General features: G+C 40.1%; 1 protein-coding gene across 4 annotated transcripts in view; it reads right to left on the bottom strand.

The window, feature by feature from the left end:
• Positions 1-96: 96 nt before the first annotated feature.
• Positions 97-15,374, bottom strand: part of LOC135250525 (Krueppel-like factor 12) — a 52,341-nt gene continuing 37,063 nt past the window's right edge. For all 4 annotated transcript variants that reach the window (XM_064326881.1, XM_064326878.1, XM_064326879.1 and 1 more), the window contains exons 4-6: positions 14,993-15,128; positions 7,140-7,297; positions 97-6,289 (exon numbers count right to left, since the gene is read on the bottom strand). In XM_064326881.1, coding sequence (XP_064182951.1) covers positions 6,108-6,289; positions 7,140-7,297; positions 14,993-15,128 — 476 coding nt within the window. In that variant the 3' untranslated portion in view covers positions 97-6,107. The remainder of the gene's footprint in view (positions 6,290-7,139; positions 7,298-14,992; positions 15,129-15,374) is intronic.

Raw genomic sequence — 15,374 nt, 5'->3', positions numbered from 1 at the left:
AGAATTCATAGACCTGAAACCTGTTGCCGGTTGTCTCCTTTAATTCTTCTGATGAAATCCTAGTGCATCTTAATCTCCACAAATGGGAAAAGGATCTTTTTATTAAAAACAAAATTCAACTTTATTTACCGTCATGCCTCCATTCAGATTATAATACATGTTTATGATTAAACTCAATTTCAATTCACAGGTCAATTCATTTGGAAAATAAAATAATGCTTGAAAAAGCAAGGTACTGACAAAATGTTTTGACGCTATTGTAAAAAGAAGAAAACAAATTCTTTTGAATCTCTTCAAAGACACTGGGGCATTTAATTTTCTGAAAATCGAATCTGGGACTCCCTTTTAATCATCGCATATAATATTTTTTACTGAAATAATGAAAAGCTCTGAATTATATTTACATTACATACACTGTACATAAATACAAGAACAACACTTAAGATAATATCAGTACACTTACATAGGTATCAGCTCAGCTACTTAGTTTACAATGAAGATAAAATAAACATCATTGATATTAACTGGAAAAAATGCACTAATACATTTACAAAACAAAAAAAATAAAAATAAAATAATAAAAGTCCAAAAGTTGGGGTCCCAGTCGTTGCACATTCAATATATGTTTTTGAAGTTTCCCAGTGAAATACCATACAACTTCCTTTGAAATCACATGGTACAAATGAAAAGCCATTATTCTAGTTATCTCGGCTTTGCAAATGGGTACATGAAGTAAATCTGTGCAAAAAACCTGAAAGGGTTAAAAAACTGTTCATTATCAATTCATTTCAGAGGTGATTTGAGGTTAAGTTGTTAATATGTCCTTACAAAGCATATGCGACTACCATAGGAGACACATACAATGTTATAAAAAAGGGGATGGGGAGGGGGAGGACCCCCCTTTTAGATGGTCACTGCTGGCTGTTAAGATGTCTTATTTTATGTCTAAAATTGTTACATCATAAAACAAAAATTCAAATGTAAAGGCTGGGATGTTTGCAAAATGTAACTTTTGCATATTGGTTAATCTGCTGTTAAAAATATTTTGATTGATTCATTATCAATTTTTGCAGCTAACTGTGGTAATTCTCGTCTGTGTAATGCTTGTACAGGTCCACACTACAGTACAGTTATTAGGAGGCACTACTGATTATTGCATAACTTTGACCCTGGCTGCCGTTACAAAATTATGCCACAAAAATGAATCCTCGCTTATGGGTAAGAATTCAGATAAAGGAAATATATTGAGTGTGCATAAACTGCAAGCTATATCCAAAATTGATTACATGATTAATTTTCATTATAATAACTTAAAGAGGGAAAAACATGTTCATTAACAAATGTGACACTGTCAAGTTTGTCAAATTCCATTATATTATATAATGCATGTATTATATAATGCATATATAAATATAATGCATTTGTGTAACAAAGAAGTGAAACACGTCACGTTTTATGGCATGGTTGCATTGAAAGCTCTGATGGAGTATTTTTGAAAAATAAAATATGCACAGGTTTAGATTTCCCCCCTTATTCGTTGTGGAAAAACAGAACTAGAACCAGTCAGTTAAACTGAAATTAAATATTTTTTTTGTGTGTAATTAGGACAATGCTTTAAGCATCCTGAATATACCAAATTCTATAATTTACTACCTGTAAAAATGTATTCAAAGTATTTATCTGTGTTAAAAAGTCCATCCACACAATAGTATATACATTCTATATAAAACTGGGTTTTGAAATACTCACATATATTACATTATTTTAAAACACCTCTTGTACAGAAACTGAATATAAAATAAAAACAAAACAAAGAAGAAGTGCCCTTCATTTCAGAAAATCACAAAGTGAAAAATGATATGAAATGATAATGTGTTGATGAGAATTACTGAACTATATATCACTTAAACAAGGTGCTGGTGCTATTTGCTTCCTAAAAGGCAATCAAACATTTTTGACTTGAAGAACTGGTGTAATCATGTGTCCACACAAAATATATGTAACCTAGCATCAAAATTCAAAACATATTGGTCTCATTTCATATTGAACATAACACACAGCATAATCCTTTTTGTTTTGTTTGCAGCATTTTTCAGACATATTTTCCATACTTCATAGTAACATAACTGCATTACTTCACTAACGGTATACTGCTTGAGAAACACTGTTATTTACTGTCTCAGTTCTGAGGTTCTCCTCCATTGCAGTGGTCCCCAACCATGGTCCTGGGGACCCCCTGTGTATGCTGGTTTTTGTTCCAGACAAAATTAAAATCACAGAATTTTAAAGAGCTGCTATTTTTTCTTAATTAGGTACTTTTCATATTTTGAAGGATTATTTACCCTCTTAAGCTACATTATGTCAAAAATAGCTATACATGCCATGAAGAATAAAAATATCATGTTTACATTATTCTAATTGTTCTTTATTGCAAAAATTAATATAAAGAGGTAAACATGTTACTGATCAAATTACATGATCAGCAGCCTCATAATTAGACTACTGAATATGTGATCGCTCAATTCTTTTTTTTAACCTTTAACTTAACACCATGCAGTTTGGGCTTATTACCATTTTCTTTGTCTACCTCATGGTTAGTTTTAGTGGCCATGTGTCCACACTTTTGCCAATTAGGAGTCTATCGATCCATTTAGGTCATTAATTTGATTAGTTAAAAAAAAATTTCTTCCTCTTTTTACGAAGTTCTTTGAAATATAGCACAATTTCAACATGAGAGGTTAATTCTACATGACATGCATAGCTGAACATGAAAAGCACCAACTGTAATTAAAACTTGTTACAATTTTGGGATTGCAATTGTGGCTGGAACAAAAACCACCATACACAGGGGGGTCCCCAGGACAGAGGTTTGGGGTTGGGTACCACTGCTCTATTGGACATTGGTACCATATCAAAGTACAAGCTGGAATTTTTGCTCAGAAAGAATCCATTGGCAACTTGTGTTTATGCTACCAAACCAATGTAATGGAGTATCTGTAACAAACCACATAATTTCTACCTTGGCCTCTAATTGAAGTGACATGCCAGATAACCCAAAGCATGATAATGGTAGCAGGCCCCTTTAAGAGTTCATGCTGAAGAGAGAAACAGGCTGGTTGGTTGTTATGCAGAATCTAAGTGATCCAGGTGGCCTTTGCTTATAAAGCCTTTTCCGGTGTATGGGCATATAACTTCAAAATATACAATGTGCACTGAAATGCTGTTTAGATCATGCATTGTGTTCTTAGATAAGGATTTCTGAAAATCTCAAACAAGACCCGAACAAGAACCCATTTTTCCATAAACACAGGGTCTTTTGTGACATTTTGTCAAAGACGTTGTCTGTATGACATGTGCAAAAGTTACAGTCTTATTATATCACTTACTTCTACTAGTAGAACCAGTAAACATGTTTGCTGAGAGTAAATGATGTTTGACATTCCATTATAAGTAGCTCGGAGCCTTGCATTCAGTGTTTCAGAGTAGGAGTTTGGATCTCGGATCAGCTTTTTCCCAACCCGTATCCTAACCTTATTCATTATGAGCTAAAAGACAAAACTGATCCCAGGTCAGCACTCCTACTCTGATACCCTTTCTGAGTGCAAGACCTGGGCAATGCAACAGTACATCTCAGCTATGACAGGCAATATTTTAGATGATGAAACATCAACATGAACATGAAGCATGCAATATGCTTTTACAAACCGTGAGGTGAATGAGTCTCCCTTTAGCATCCAGCTAAAGCACTAGCCCTTGATGCAGACCAACCCAAAGTCTAAAATTGAACACTGACTGAACCAGTGACCAAGTCAGCCTCAGCTGCATTTTAAGTGTAGTCATCTGACACAGCGACTGCCCAGCTCAGCTGGAGGTGCACACTGAAAAGAAGCAAAGGCTGAGGCTGGCCAATATGGCTGAGAGGAAACATTAGCGTGGGATCGCCAGATTCGACAGAGGACACTGTAGCCATGGGCTGGGCCTACACATTCGTCAGGGAATTCCAATTTGGGAGAAAAAGTCAAATTTGGAACGTGAGGGAAATGATTCCAACGAGCTAGCACTCAGAAAAAAATGTCCACATTCTCAGAAAAGAAGGCTCTTTGGCTTGTCTCCACAGAGAAACCTCATTAGTTTCTCTATGTAACCCTCTATGGTAGGTGTGAAAAGTGTTAAAGCTCTGAGATTGAACCATTTTGCCTGACAAAGAACCATTCTTTGATCTAGATAGAGTTCCCCAATGGAGATACAGAGGAGCGTTTTGAAACCCTTTCTTTTGAGAGTGCAGCCGCTGGTCTGGAACCGTTTGGCAAATTGGCCCTGCAGAGGTCTTTTAGCGGCAGGGCCAATCTGTTTTGCATTGTCTAGCCTGCTCATCCTGATCTCAAGACAACTGTCTGCTTGCGAATCACTGTAGTGAGACAGTGGGCCACTAGGGGGCAGCTGGGAAATGCTGTATGTTTGCTGGTAGAAATTGTTGTATCATAAATCCACATGCCCTTTTTTGGATCTGTCCAAATCTGTCCAATGTTCCGATTAAAAATCTAGCAATACAATGTGAAAGTATTGCAGGGGGTAAATGCATTATTATATATATATTATATATTATATATATATATATATATATATATATAAATATATATAAAATAATGCAAAGCATATATGCCCAGATGCCTTCCATGTTCGAAGAGATCCTGTAACAGACAGCCGCTGGTAATGGGACCCAGAGACGAAGCTTCCCTTAACACCATTTCCCAATTGGGGGTTATATTCGGTCCTATTTAACTTTCACAAGAACAAAAATATCCCCCATCCCTTTCACTTCATATAATATACTACTTTTTCAGGAACTAACTGAATTCTTATTTTTTAGTGTAAGGTGCTTAAAGCGTTGTAAATTATACATACTGATATTACAATTCTGCAGTTTTCAAAATACTGTTTTTTTTTTGTTTGTTTTTTATCAAAGCAGACAGATAAAGATAATAATTAACATAAAATGACAGAAAGTATTTTGTACATTTTTTTTTCTTTTACACAAAACTATATTCACTTGTTCAGATTGCACTTTATGGATTGCTAATCACAGCACAGAATGCACCACCAATGATTTTCTAGACTAGAGAAAAAAAAAAAAAAACTAAAATGGGCATTCAGAAAGATATTGCCGTGTGGAGATTCAAGGATGACTGGAAAAGTTTACTATTACACATCCAACTATACAAAGGCTGTTAGGGATGTACATGGTGTAACTTTCTCAAAAATCCACTTTATGAAAAAAAAAAAAAAACAATTACATAAAGGTTTGCAAAACTGCTTAATAACATACATGTATATATACATATGCAGCGTGTGTGTGTGTGTGTGCGTGTGAAAACAATTACGTCCTTGATCATCTTGCCATTGGTTTGTTGGACGACTTTAGGCTATCAAAAATCCGCTGTGTCCTATGTATTTAGGCTTGTGGAGTATTGTCTTTTAAAAATTCCAAAGAGGCAATCAAATATCCTGGAGATGTCCTGTAAACTGCTTAGAGCACAGAGCAGGGGAAAGATGCAAGGATTTGTGCAATAATACTGTTCTTTAAGAAACCTGTCTGTGTTGCGGCACTAGTAGCACAGTCATTCTGTCTGTATTGTTTCACATTATAGATGCAGAAAAGCAGCCTTTTATACAAAACAACAATATATACTAAAACTGAAAAATATATATATAGTTGACAATGATACTGACCGTAATACCTGTTTGTCCAAACAAGGAACATATATGCCTTTTGAATGTAAGAGAAACGTATCAAACAGTGCTCAGTAAAGGACAGATTCTTTGACTTCGCGCCAGTATCCTATTGGCTTCCGGGCCCTACCTCTGCCGATCCGAGGAGCCAGACCCTGTTTTCTCCCTCGACGTCTGCGTAACAGTCCGTCTGTCCGTTGCCTTCCTCTCTGTATGGAGGAGGGGGGGGAGGGGGGGGGGTCCTGGGCATGCAGGGGAAAGGCCCAGCTCTCCTGCGTGTGCAAGGAAAGGCCCAGCTCTCCTGCGTTGTCTGTGCGTGCTCCCGTTAGCCCCGCCCCCTTTCCCCGCCCCTCACCGCTCCCCCCCTCCCCCCCGGCTCACACGAGCATGTGCCTGCGCCGGTGCAGCGCCAGGTGGTCGGAGCGAGAGAAGCTGCGGTCGCAGTCCGCGCACTTGAACGGCTTCACCCCCGTGTGCTTCCTGTAGTGGCGCGTCAGCTCGTCAGAGCGGGCAAACTTCCAGGTGCAGCCGTCCCAGGTGCACTTGTACGGCTTCTCGCCTGCGCAGTGGAGAGGGGGAAACACCCGGGTGAATGTCGAACGAGAAGGTACGTGAATTAATTAAGACGTCTGTTTCTGTCAGTCTAACTGTCTATCCGCCTGTCTATTTAACAGGGTAGCTCTGCTTCAGGTTTTGAACTGTGACCCCTAGCTGCACAAAAAGAGATATGATTAGCCAACTGAGCTAAAGACCAAGGCCCTCAGCTTAGGGAGCTAATCACACTCTTACTGATGTCACAGTATGTGCCAACATATTTTTGCTGCACTAATCCACCTTTCTTTATATCTGTCTCTATCTGTCATTCAGCTCTTGTCCCTGTCTCTTTGTCTGTCTGTTAGACATCAGCTAACCAACCTTTAAAAAAATAAAGCAAAATAATAATAAAGCAAAGTTAAGTCTGTTTGCTTATAGTACAATAGGAATATGTGATGTAATATTATCCGTGTAACCACTATATTAGGTTTCAGGCTCAAATACGTCACAGAAGTTAGTCTGCTTTGACATATTTACAATGTAATATATTTAAATTCTATTTTTTACATTTAGCTCCTTGACTCCCTGCATACCACCATTTCAAATAACAGTTTTTTTTTATGAATGCAATGTCAAAGAAAATTAAAAACCAATAAATACATGTTATTATCATACACATATACACATTAATACAAACAAAAAACTTTTATTTAGGTTTATATATCGTAAAACATTTTAGATCAACTGTTGGCAGTAAAAACGCAATGCAGAAAAAAAAGTTATATTTGCAATGTTGTGATTTGATGTTTCAGCGCATAAAAATATGAAGTAAAAAAAAAAAAAAAGTATGGTTGTATGGCCGTAGAGGAACTCACCTGTGTGTGTTCGTCGATGTGCTTTCAAATGGGAGCTTTTTGTGTACACCTTATTGCAGCCCTCAAAGTCACACCTGTGGATGCGTCTCTTCTTGGAGTCTGGGGACTCAGATCTTCGAGGACGTCTCAGGCTCTCAATACTGAACGGTGACATGGAACTGCAGAACACCGGGGGGAGAGACAGCAGAATGGGTTATTAATAATGCGAATATTACAAATGTTCACAAGTACTCATTACAGACTAGGCAGTCTTATGAAAGGAAAGTATGAACAAGACTTTGTATAAGTAGTAGGGGAGAATCGCTGTAAATGTAACACTTTTTGGATTTTTCTCATTTACCCCGAAGCTATTTTCCCTAGCACTATGAAATTTTACTTCAAGCAACTTTGACACGTTAGTAGTCATTAACCGTTTCAATTACATTCATAACTTCATCAAGTCGGATACAATCAAAACCAAATTACAAGCAGTCCTAGTCAGACTGTAACAGAGGTGCTGAATAATTGTAACAATATATAAAAATACCCTATGATGTGCTCATGCAGTTTTTTTGTTTTGCAAACATCACGTTAATTAAGGAATCGCATTTCCAGTGGTTACATCATACCAGCCACATCATCAGCTTACAGTATAATATGTTGAGACTTTACTGATGAAAAAAAAACGACACACAAGCAACTTCATAACTTGCCGTGAAGTGAGTTGTGCCATTTGCATGCCATAAATGGATGGTCAGAATTTTGATCAGAATTAGACAATAACAATAATGACAATAATGCCTTGTCTACTGCAAATGCAAACCAAATCTACCTACGGGCACAAATAAAGTAACCTGAACCTGAAATGTCACCATATGTCATATGTCATATTGAGTGATTGATTCGTGTTGGAATTACAGCCCTTTTAATACACTGTTCCCCTATTTCATAAACAGCCATATCTAAATCATATCAAAATTAATTTTGACAGCGACATATTTATTCACTTATATCACTGACTAGTATTGTCTTCTTTTCAAAGCACACAATTTTAATCTATTCTGTAACATTTTATCCTTACACGAATTAACTTTTCCACAAGATCCACTGCCTGCTTTGCATATTATGGTGCTGAAATAAAATTCTCAAACACAAATTTTCTCTCTGCAAATATGTATCTAATTTAAATAATCAGTTCACCCACTCTGATCAGCAATCTGATGCAGCCTGCTTCAAGAGCTCATCAGTCTTTTGTGCAGCTCTCCAAAGCCTAACACTTAAGAGTGACACTCTGGTTTTTACAATATCCATCGCTGATAAAAAAATAAAAAATAAAAACGTACATTGTTTTGTCTGTCTCTGACCACTAGAGGGGGGTCACTCCATCCCTTTTTGAGAAAGGCATGGCAGACAACTTTCAGTGATAAAATCTGCAATGAATCATGAAAGATTGACAAAGAGAAAAATAGTACTCTTTTAGCCAAATATTTTAATAGTCTTGTTTTTTCTTTTTTTAAAGAATGCTTTCTTTTTTTTTTGAATGAATGTTTTCATGATGCTGAAACAACACAAGGTGAGGTCATTTCTGAGTTTTAGTAACACAAAAAGAATGACACATATGTTTGTTACAGACTGACATTGATGTGAGCTAGTCATACAGATGCAGTGCATATAATCTGTAGGTAGACTGGCAGGTCTGCATAGACATCTCAGTGATATTTTAATCTCACAGGGGGCACATTAACCATATTAGTGTGGACCCAAAATCCCACTGAGACAAAAAGGACAATGCTCCACACCCCTCTACGCACCTAAAGGTCCACTCAGCTTCTACTAAAGAAATGCCTTAAGATCCACCAGACACACATACAAACACACATGCACACAATGCATACACACACATACATGCACAAACATACGCACACAAATATGTGTAAGCATACACACATGTGCACACACACACCCGCAAACACACGCACACACACACACACACACACACACACAGAACTACAGAAAACACATGAACACACCTATATGCTAAAGCTAAACTAAAAATGCTATTAATGCTCTCCAATAGGAATAGACAGAAATGTAACAGGCCTCCTGAATGTCTGCTGTGCGTTTGTAACACTGCCACATAACGGGCTGCCCACGCTTCTGTTTTCCTACATCAGGAAGACTTTCCCTCGCCCTGCTCTCGTCTGACTGGCACAGAGAGGCGGAGGCAGGGGAGGAGGAGGAGGAGGAGGAGGAGGAGTGTGAGGAACGGGGGTGGTTTCGCAGGGGGCCAGACGGCCCTTCTGGTGAACTGTCTCAACCACACAGCCCACTTCCTGCTTCTCCCTGGCTGCAGGCATCACCTGTTGCTCTTGGCCGTCTGCCACCCTGGGGCCCAGCGGAAATGAGCAAATCCAGCAGAAATGAGGCTGAACTGCGGCTCCCCTCTCCCACAGAGCAAAGGCGAGCGGAGTGGAGGGGCTCAGACTCAGGCAAATGGAAAACGCACACAGAGCTTCGACGATAAGACGGCTAACTCGTATGCTAACTCAATGCCTAATTCACATGAAACTTATTTATGAATTTTAACTGGTGTGTGGAGTCCAGTTCACCGTGCCGAGTCAAACTCACCTCACACACCAAGCCGAGTCAAACTCACTCACCGAGCCGAGTCAAACTCACCTCACACACCAAGCCAAGTCAAACTCACTCACCGAGCCGAGTCAAACTCCTCTCACACACCAAGCCAAGTCAAACTCACTCACCGAGTCGAGTCAAACTCACACACCGAGTCGAGTCAAACTCACACACCGAGCCGAATCAAACTCACACACCGAGCCGAATCAAACTCACACACCGAGCCGAGTCAGAGCTCCTACACTAAAAACAGCCAAGCAGGGAAAGTTGCCTGGTGCACACTCTAAGGCTCAAAGAGGGTCAGGGTCAGCAAGTGATTGACAACACTAGTGTTTTTTTTAAATTATAATTATTTCTTATTTTAATTTGAATAATAGGAGAGTGTATACTGTAGGACAGGTTTAAAAAAAAAATCTGCACACGCCTGTCCAAACAGCCTGGCTCTCCCCACTAATCCATACAGATAATGATAACCATAATGTTAACACCACTACTAGTAATGATATCACTGATTCATTGCTAAAACAAACCCCAAATATAATTAAATAAATAAATATTTAATACAGTGTGGGGTGAGTCTTCCATTGAGGCCACTCCTCTTTTACTCTGTCACTTACTTCTGAGGACTGGAATAGGAGGTAGACAGCTGTTACTTTGGACAGCATAAAGAGAGCACGGCTGCTTACACAACCGATACACACTGCAGACTCTTCCTACAGTATACACACTTATGGTGGGGGATTCATTTTAATATGCAATTTTATAAATTTATATTTATACCATTAGCCGCAGTAAGAGAATCAATATCCAATTACTGCTCACAAGCAGATGAAAATATCTCGCAAAAAACAAATCAAATTAACCTCATCAAATCAATTTTGTCTTGCCATGTGGGTTTGCATTCCTTCGATATGGACTCTTTGAAGAAAATTGAAGAAAATTATCATAGGCAGCCAAAAAAGAGAGATCATAGGTGTAAATATGGAATTTCACAAAAATTAGCGTATTTATTGTAAGCAACAACCTTGTTTGACACGCCTACTCACATACTTCAGCCAATGAGTGCAATACCAACAGCCACAAAGGGGAGAAAAACATTTGCGTATCACATACGTTACGTGGAAGCAGGCAACTTCCTGGACCCTACTCAAATGAATGGGACTCACCCTAAAAAGCCTGGTTTACGGATAATGTCAAATAGCCTACAATTAAATCACAATCACTCAAACATGTAATCGTTATAATTGAGAGCTGTAACGTTGCCATTCATCAGCATGGAAACAACAGTTGTATAAGTCATCAGTGTAGAATTATAATGTTATCCTGTGTCAATGTATTTGATATGCTGTATCAATATTTGTTTGTTCTTGTGAAAGCATGTCTATTTTCAAAACGTCCAAAAAGTCTCTCAGTGCATAGCCTCGCGAGCCAGTCTCTTTTTTCACTTCATTCAACAGAGCCTGGCCGATGCCTTGGCTTTCTAGGCATAAACGAAGGAGGCAACCTTCCCGGCATAGTTGTATTTACCCAACCAATCAGAGTGTTTTGGCCGGGCGTGGTCTGAAACATGCACCAGAAAACATTACCGGAGTCAAACTTTTCCACAGACCCGTGTCAGTTCGCCACTATTTGGGGAAAATGATTGTATTGATTGTAACGGGCAAACAATCAAAACCATTGCTTCTTCAGGCCATTTTTCTGGCATCATGATTGGCTGGAATGATTGGCTGGAAAGACCTGTGTTTTTAAACGACTTTGCCTCTAAATACAGATCTAGGATCAGATTTCATTATCTCAATTCAGGTCCAGTATATTATTTAATATTGGTTATTTAGATATTTTATTAGGGTAATGGTTGGAAAAAATTCCCTGCATGAAAATAGCTTTTGTCACGTGATTTACTATCACGGTATTACGTTATGTTTATGATAGTACTATTTCATATTTGAATTTTACGGTATACCGTCATACCGGTATACCGTCACATCCCTAATATATATATATCATTTTTTATATTTTGCATTTTAAAGTTAAATGATGTGCATTAAAGACACAAACAAAACTGAGAGAAAAGGTAGCACCATAAAAGCAAAATGGGAAAAAAAGTAATGAAGCACTGAGTAATGTTTTCAGACGTCAGAGCTCTCTGTTAACCAGTCCATTGAAACTCCGGATCATTGACCGAATCCCGCCGTGACCTCTGGCATCCAGGTTCAGTCACTTTCCTTCCTCAGCGGCTAAGCAGGACACAGAGGAAGTGTAACATAGGTTAGGCTCAAATGAGGTTCCTGCCATTCTGGTCTTCTGATTCTTTTTATTGCTGTGCATCATCTGCCATGGAGTTCTGCATGGTTCACCCTGCTCTGTGGATCAGTGGCGACACACTGGAATTACAAGCTCTTCTCTTTCTCTAGACTACCTCACAAATATGGTTTATAAATACATATTTAAAATATACACAAATCATTAGATCACATATAGATAGCCAACCATACAGTAGCTGGTGGTGCGTGTGTTTCTGAGATGCTTCCTTTCCAAACATTCACAAGAAATTAACCTGTGATCCCTTATTAATTTGTGCTACACGCATGTGCATGCACACACACACTCACACACACACACCCATGCACACGCACACACCCATGCACACGCACACACACGCGCACACACTCACCTATGTTACGGTCAGATAAACAGACTAAGGCTGGTTAGCCGAGCAGGCCATCGGTGCATTGGGGTCATAAATAATCAACGAGAGATGAAGTGACAGACTGCCCTGGCTAACTTTCATTCCCCGAGCGTCCATTCTTTCACAAGTCTGCAACCCCTACACTCACCGGTTCTCCCCCTGAACCCGCTCTACCGAGTGGCCCCGGGTCCCTGGGGGCCAGCCAGAAAAAAAAGCTGGAGTCTTCTCTAACAACGGTTCAGCCAGCCATCCCCAAGGGATTCATGAATATGGAGTACATGGGGGGGAGGAGGAGGGGGAACCGGTGTCAAACGCATGCTCCCGGGAGGGGCCCTGACTTATTCATGGGCTTACCTCAGACTGCCCCCTACAAGCTTGCTTTACAACCCCTGCCTCTGCATCAGCTAGATTCTCTTTCTGAATAAACACACGGGTCGGCACCGGTCTGTAGAATGAACAATTCACAACACCGCCATTCAGGTAACAACAAAGAGAAGGGGAGACATCAGCTATTTCAACAATGTAAAAACAGGCCGATAAAGCATAAACAAACAGAATTACGTTTATGAGATGCTCTTAGTGGCCTGCACAGCTTAATTTTTTAAATTTTATTTATACACCCCAATATTTACCATTAAGTATCCTTCAAGAGTACAATGGCATTGCCCAACCTGAGAATCAAATTTTCAATATCTAAGCCAAGAGCAGTTCAAGGTCAAGCAGCTCCAGTTCCCTAACTGGTATACCCTACAGTCACTCCTGAGGAATAGGATATGAGGATACAACAGCAAAAGACGATGAGCAAACATTGAGGGCTTATGAATTGGTTAACCATAAGACAAAGTTGCACACATCACAGCAGGGGCACGGTGGTCATTGTTTTTAAATGCAACCAAGTCACACAACATTTATACATGATTAGGAATTTTGTCTTAGTAGAGACAGACTTCCGACATAGCTAATAATAGGGGCAACATAGCTCAGGAGGTAAGACCGATTGTCTGGCAGTCGGAGGGTTGCCGGTTCAAACCCCGCCCTGGGCATGTCGAAGTGTCCTTGAGCAAGACACCTAACCCCTAACTGCTCTGGCGAATGAGAGGCATCAATTGTAAAGCGCTTTGGATAAAAGCGCTATATAAATGCAGTCCATTTACCATTTACCATATAATATCAAAGTCACATTCATAAATCTATGAACGGAATATAGCAAAGTAAAATGTGATACTAGTGTATCACAATGTTTAAAAAGGCAGAGCAAAAACTCAAAGGCGGAGCAATGTCATTTGCAACATTCATTGAAGAAAAGGACATCCACAGCAAAGTCATTGGATATTGATACGGCTAGCAGTGCTCATAGATGTGAGAACATAAGAATGTCTAATGAGGAGAACATTGCTATTTTGCCTAGCCTTAAGAGAGTATCAGTGTGAAGTGTGTCATGTCTGGCCAAGACACCCACCTGTACTGACTTTCGGAGGAAATTCCTTATGTAACGAACATATATTAGAAAATCTACACACTTACAGAGACAGAGAACAGCAGATAGAGTCTGTATCATATGTGTATGTTTGTCTGCGCGCGTGTGTGTGAGAGAGAGCGAGACAGTGAAAAGGAAAGGTTAAGAAGTGAAAACTCAGTTAACATTCTATCACTGTACAAATAAATATAAACCAATCTAATTTTCTCAAGCAGCTTGAACATTTCCAATAATGCTCTGCACCCTGCTGTCGCTTGCTGGACATATTGAGCCGAGAAACCCGGCTGGTGTCAGTTCCCAGTTTCAAATTCAAACATGCGCAATATGGACATGCGCTGGACCCGGCCCATCGTCTCCGGTCGCCCTGACAGGGGCCGTCGCCATGGAGAGCAGAGCCCGCGCCAGGGCCGGTCGCCTGCGGGAACAGGGGTGCCCACACGGGGCACACGCAGGCACCCCCGGCCGCTTTTGGAAGCCTGAGTGAAATCAGAGTCCGCGGGCCAGGGAGGGTCCGCTTAGGCTGAGCGCTAAGCCAGGCCGCCCGCGCGCTCTCAGCGCTCAACACCGCCATCTGCCCCCCAGCCGCAAACCCAGCCCACTCCCCCGACGCTCGGCCTCCAGCGATAACACACAGAGTAAAAGACTGTCCAGTGAGGATTTGCCTTAAGCACACAAACAAAGATATGCACACATCAGTGCGCACACACACGCGCACACGCAGGCACACACACACACACGCACACACAAACCACGGAATAATCATCGCTCGCACTAATGCTATTTTAGATGCGGGCATCTATTGGAACTTTTTTTTTTTCTGTGTTGGAGGCCTTATTAAGACAGATTGAGACAGGTCATATGCTAAAAAAACGACCAACAAACTTTTGCAACCCAGCTTAATGAGACTGAAATATTGTGCAGTAACTTAAAGCTCCTATTCTTACACAAAAGCAGCTCATACCGATGCCATAATCCCTTGAAAAAAAAAAACCCCATAGAAACAGGAAAAGCTATTCGAGTCTGAATATCAAAAAAAGGAAAAAGCCCAACGGGGAAAAAGAGAGTGGCACTCACTCTTGCACGGCCCTGGCTATGGAGAGAGCAGTGGAACCTGTTTCATTAACACTGTCCAAGGTCACATTTGGCAGGTCGTCATCATCACTGTCGCTTTTGATTTGTCTCGGCGACAAGCCATTAGGGTCCATTTTCCCTGCCGCAGAAGAGACAACAAAAGGAGAAATTAGTCAAACAGCGTGAGGGCTAAACCTGAACGGGGCAATGAGTCACACATTAAGGTCTCAAGACAAAGGATGAAAGCTTCTCTGAACTCCATTACAGGATGTATTCCTGTGGAATCACAGGTAGAGTACAAAACCACAGAAATGAACTCTGGCCAGTCAGGAACGTAATAACATAGGATACCTCCCAGATGTGCTTAAAGTGTATCTTAGTTTAA

Source organism: Anguilla rostrata, chromosome 3, assembly GCF_018555375.3.
Source record: "Anguilla rostrata isolate EN2019 chromosome 3, ASM1855537v3, whole genome shotgun sequence".
Classification (NCBI taxonomy): domain Eukaryota; kingdom Metazoa; phylum Chordata; class Actinopteri; order Anguilliformes; family Anguillidae; genus Anguilla; species Anguilla rostrata.
The sequence above is the reverse complement of the archived record's forward strand: the minus strand, read 5'-3'. Positions and strand labels throughout refer to the sequence as shown.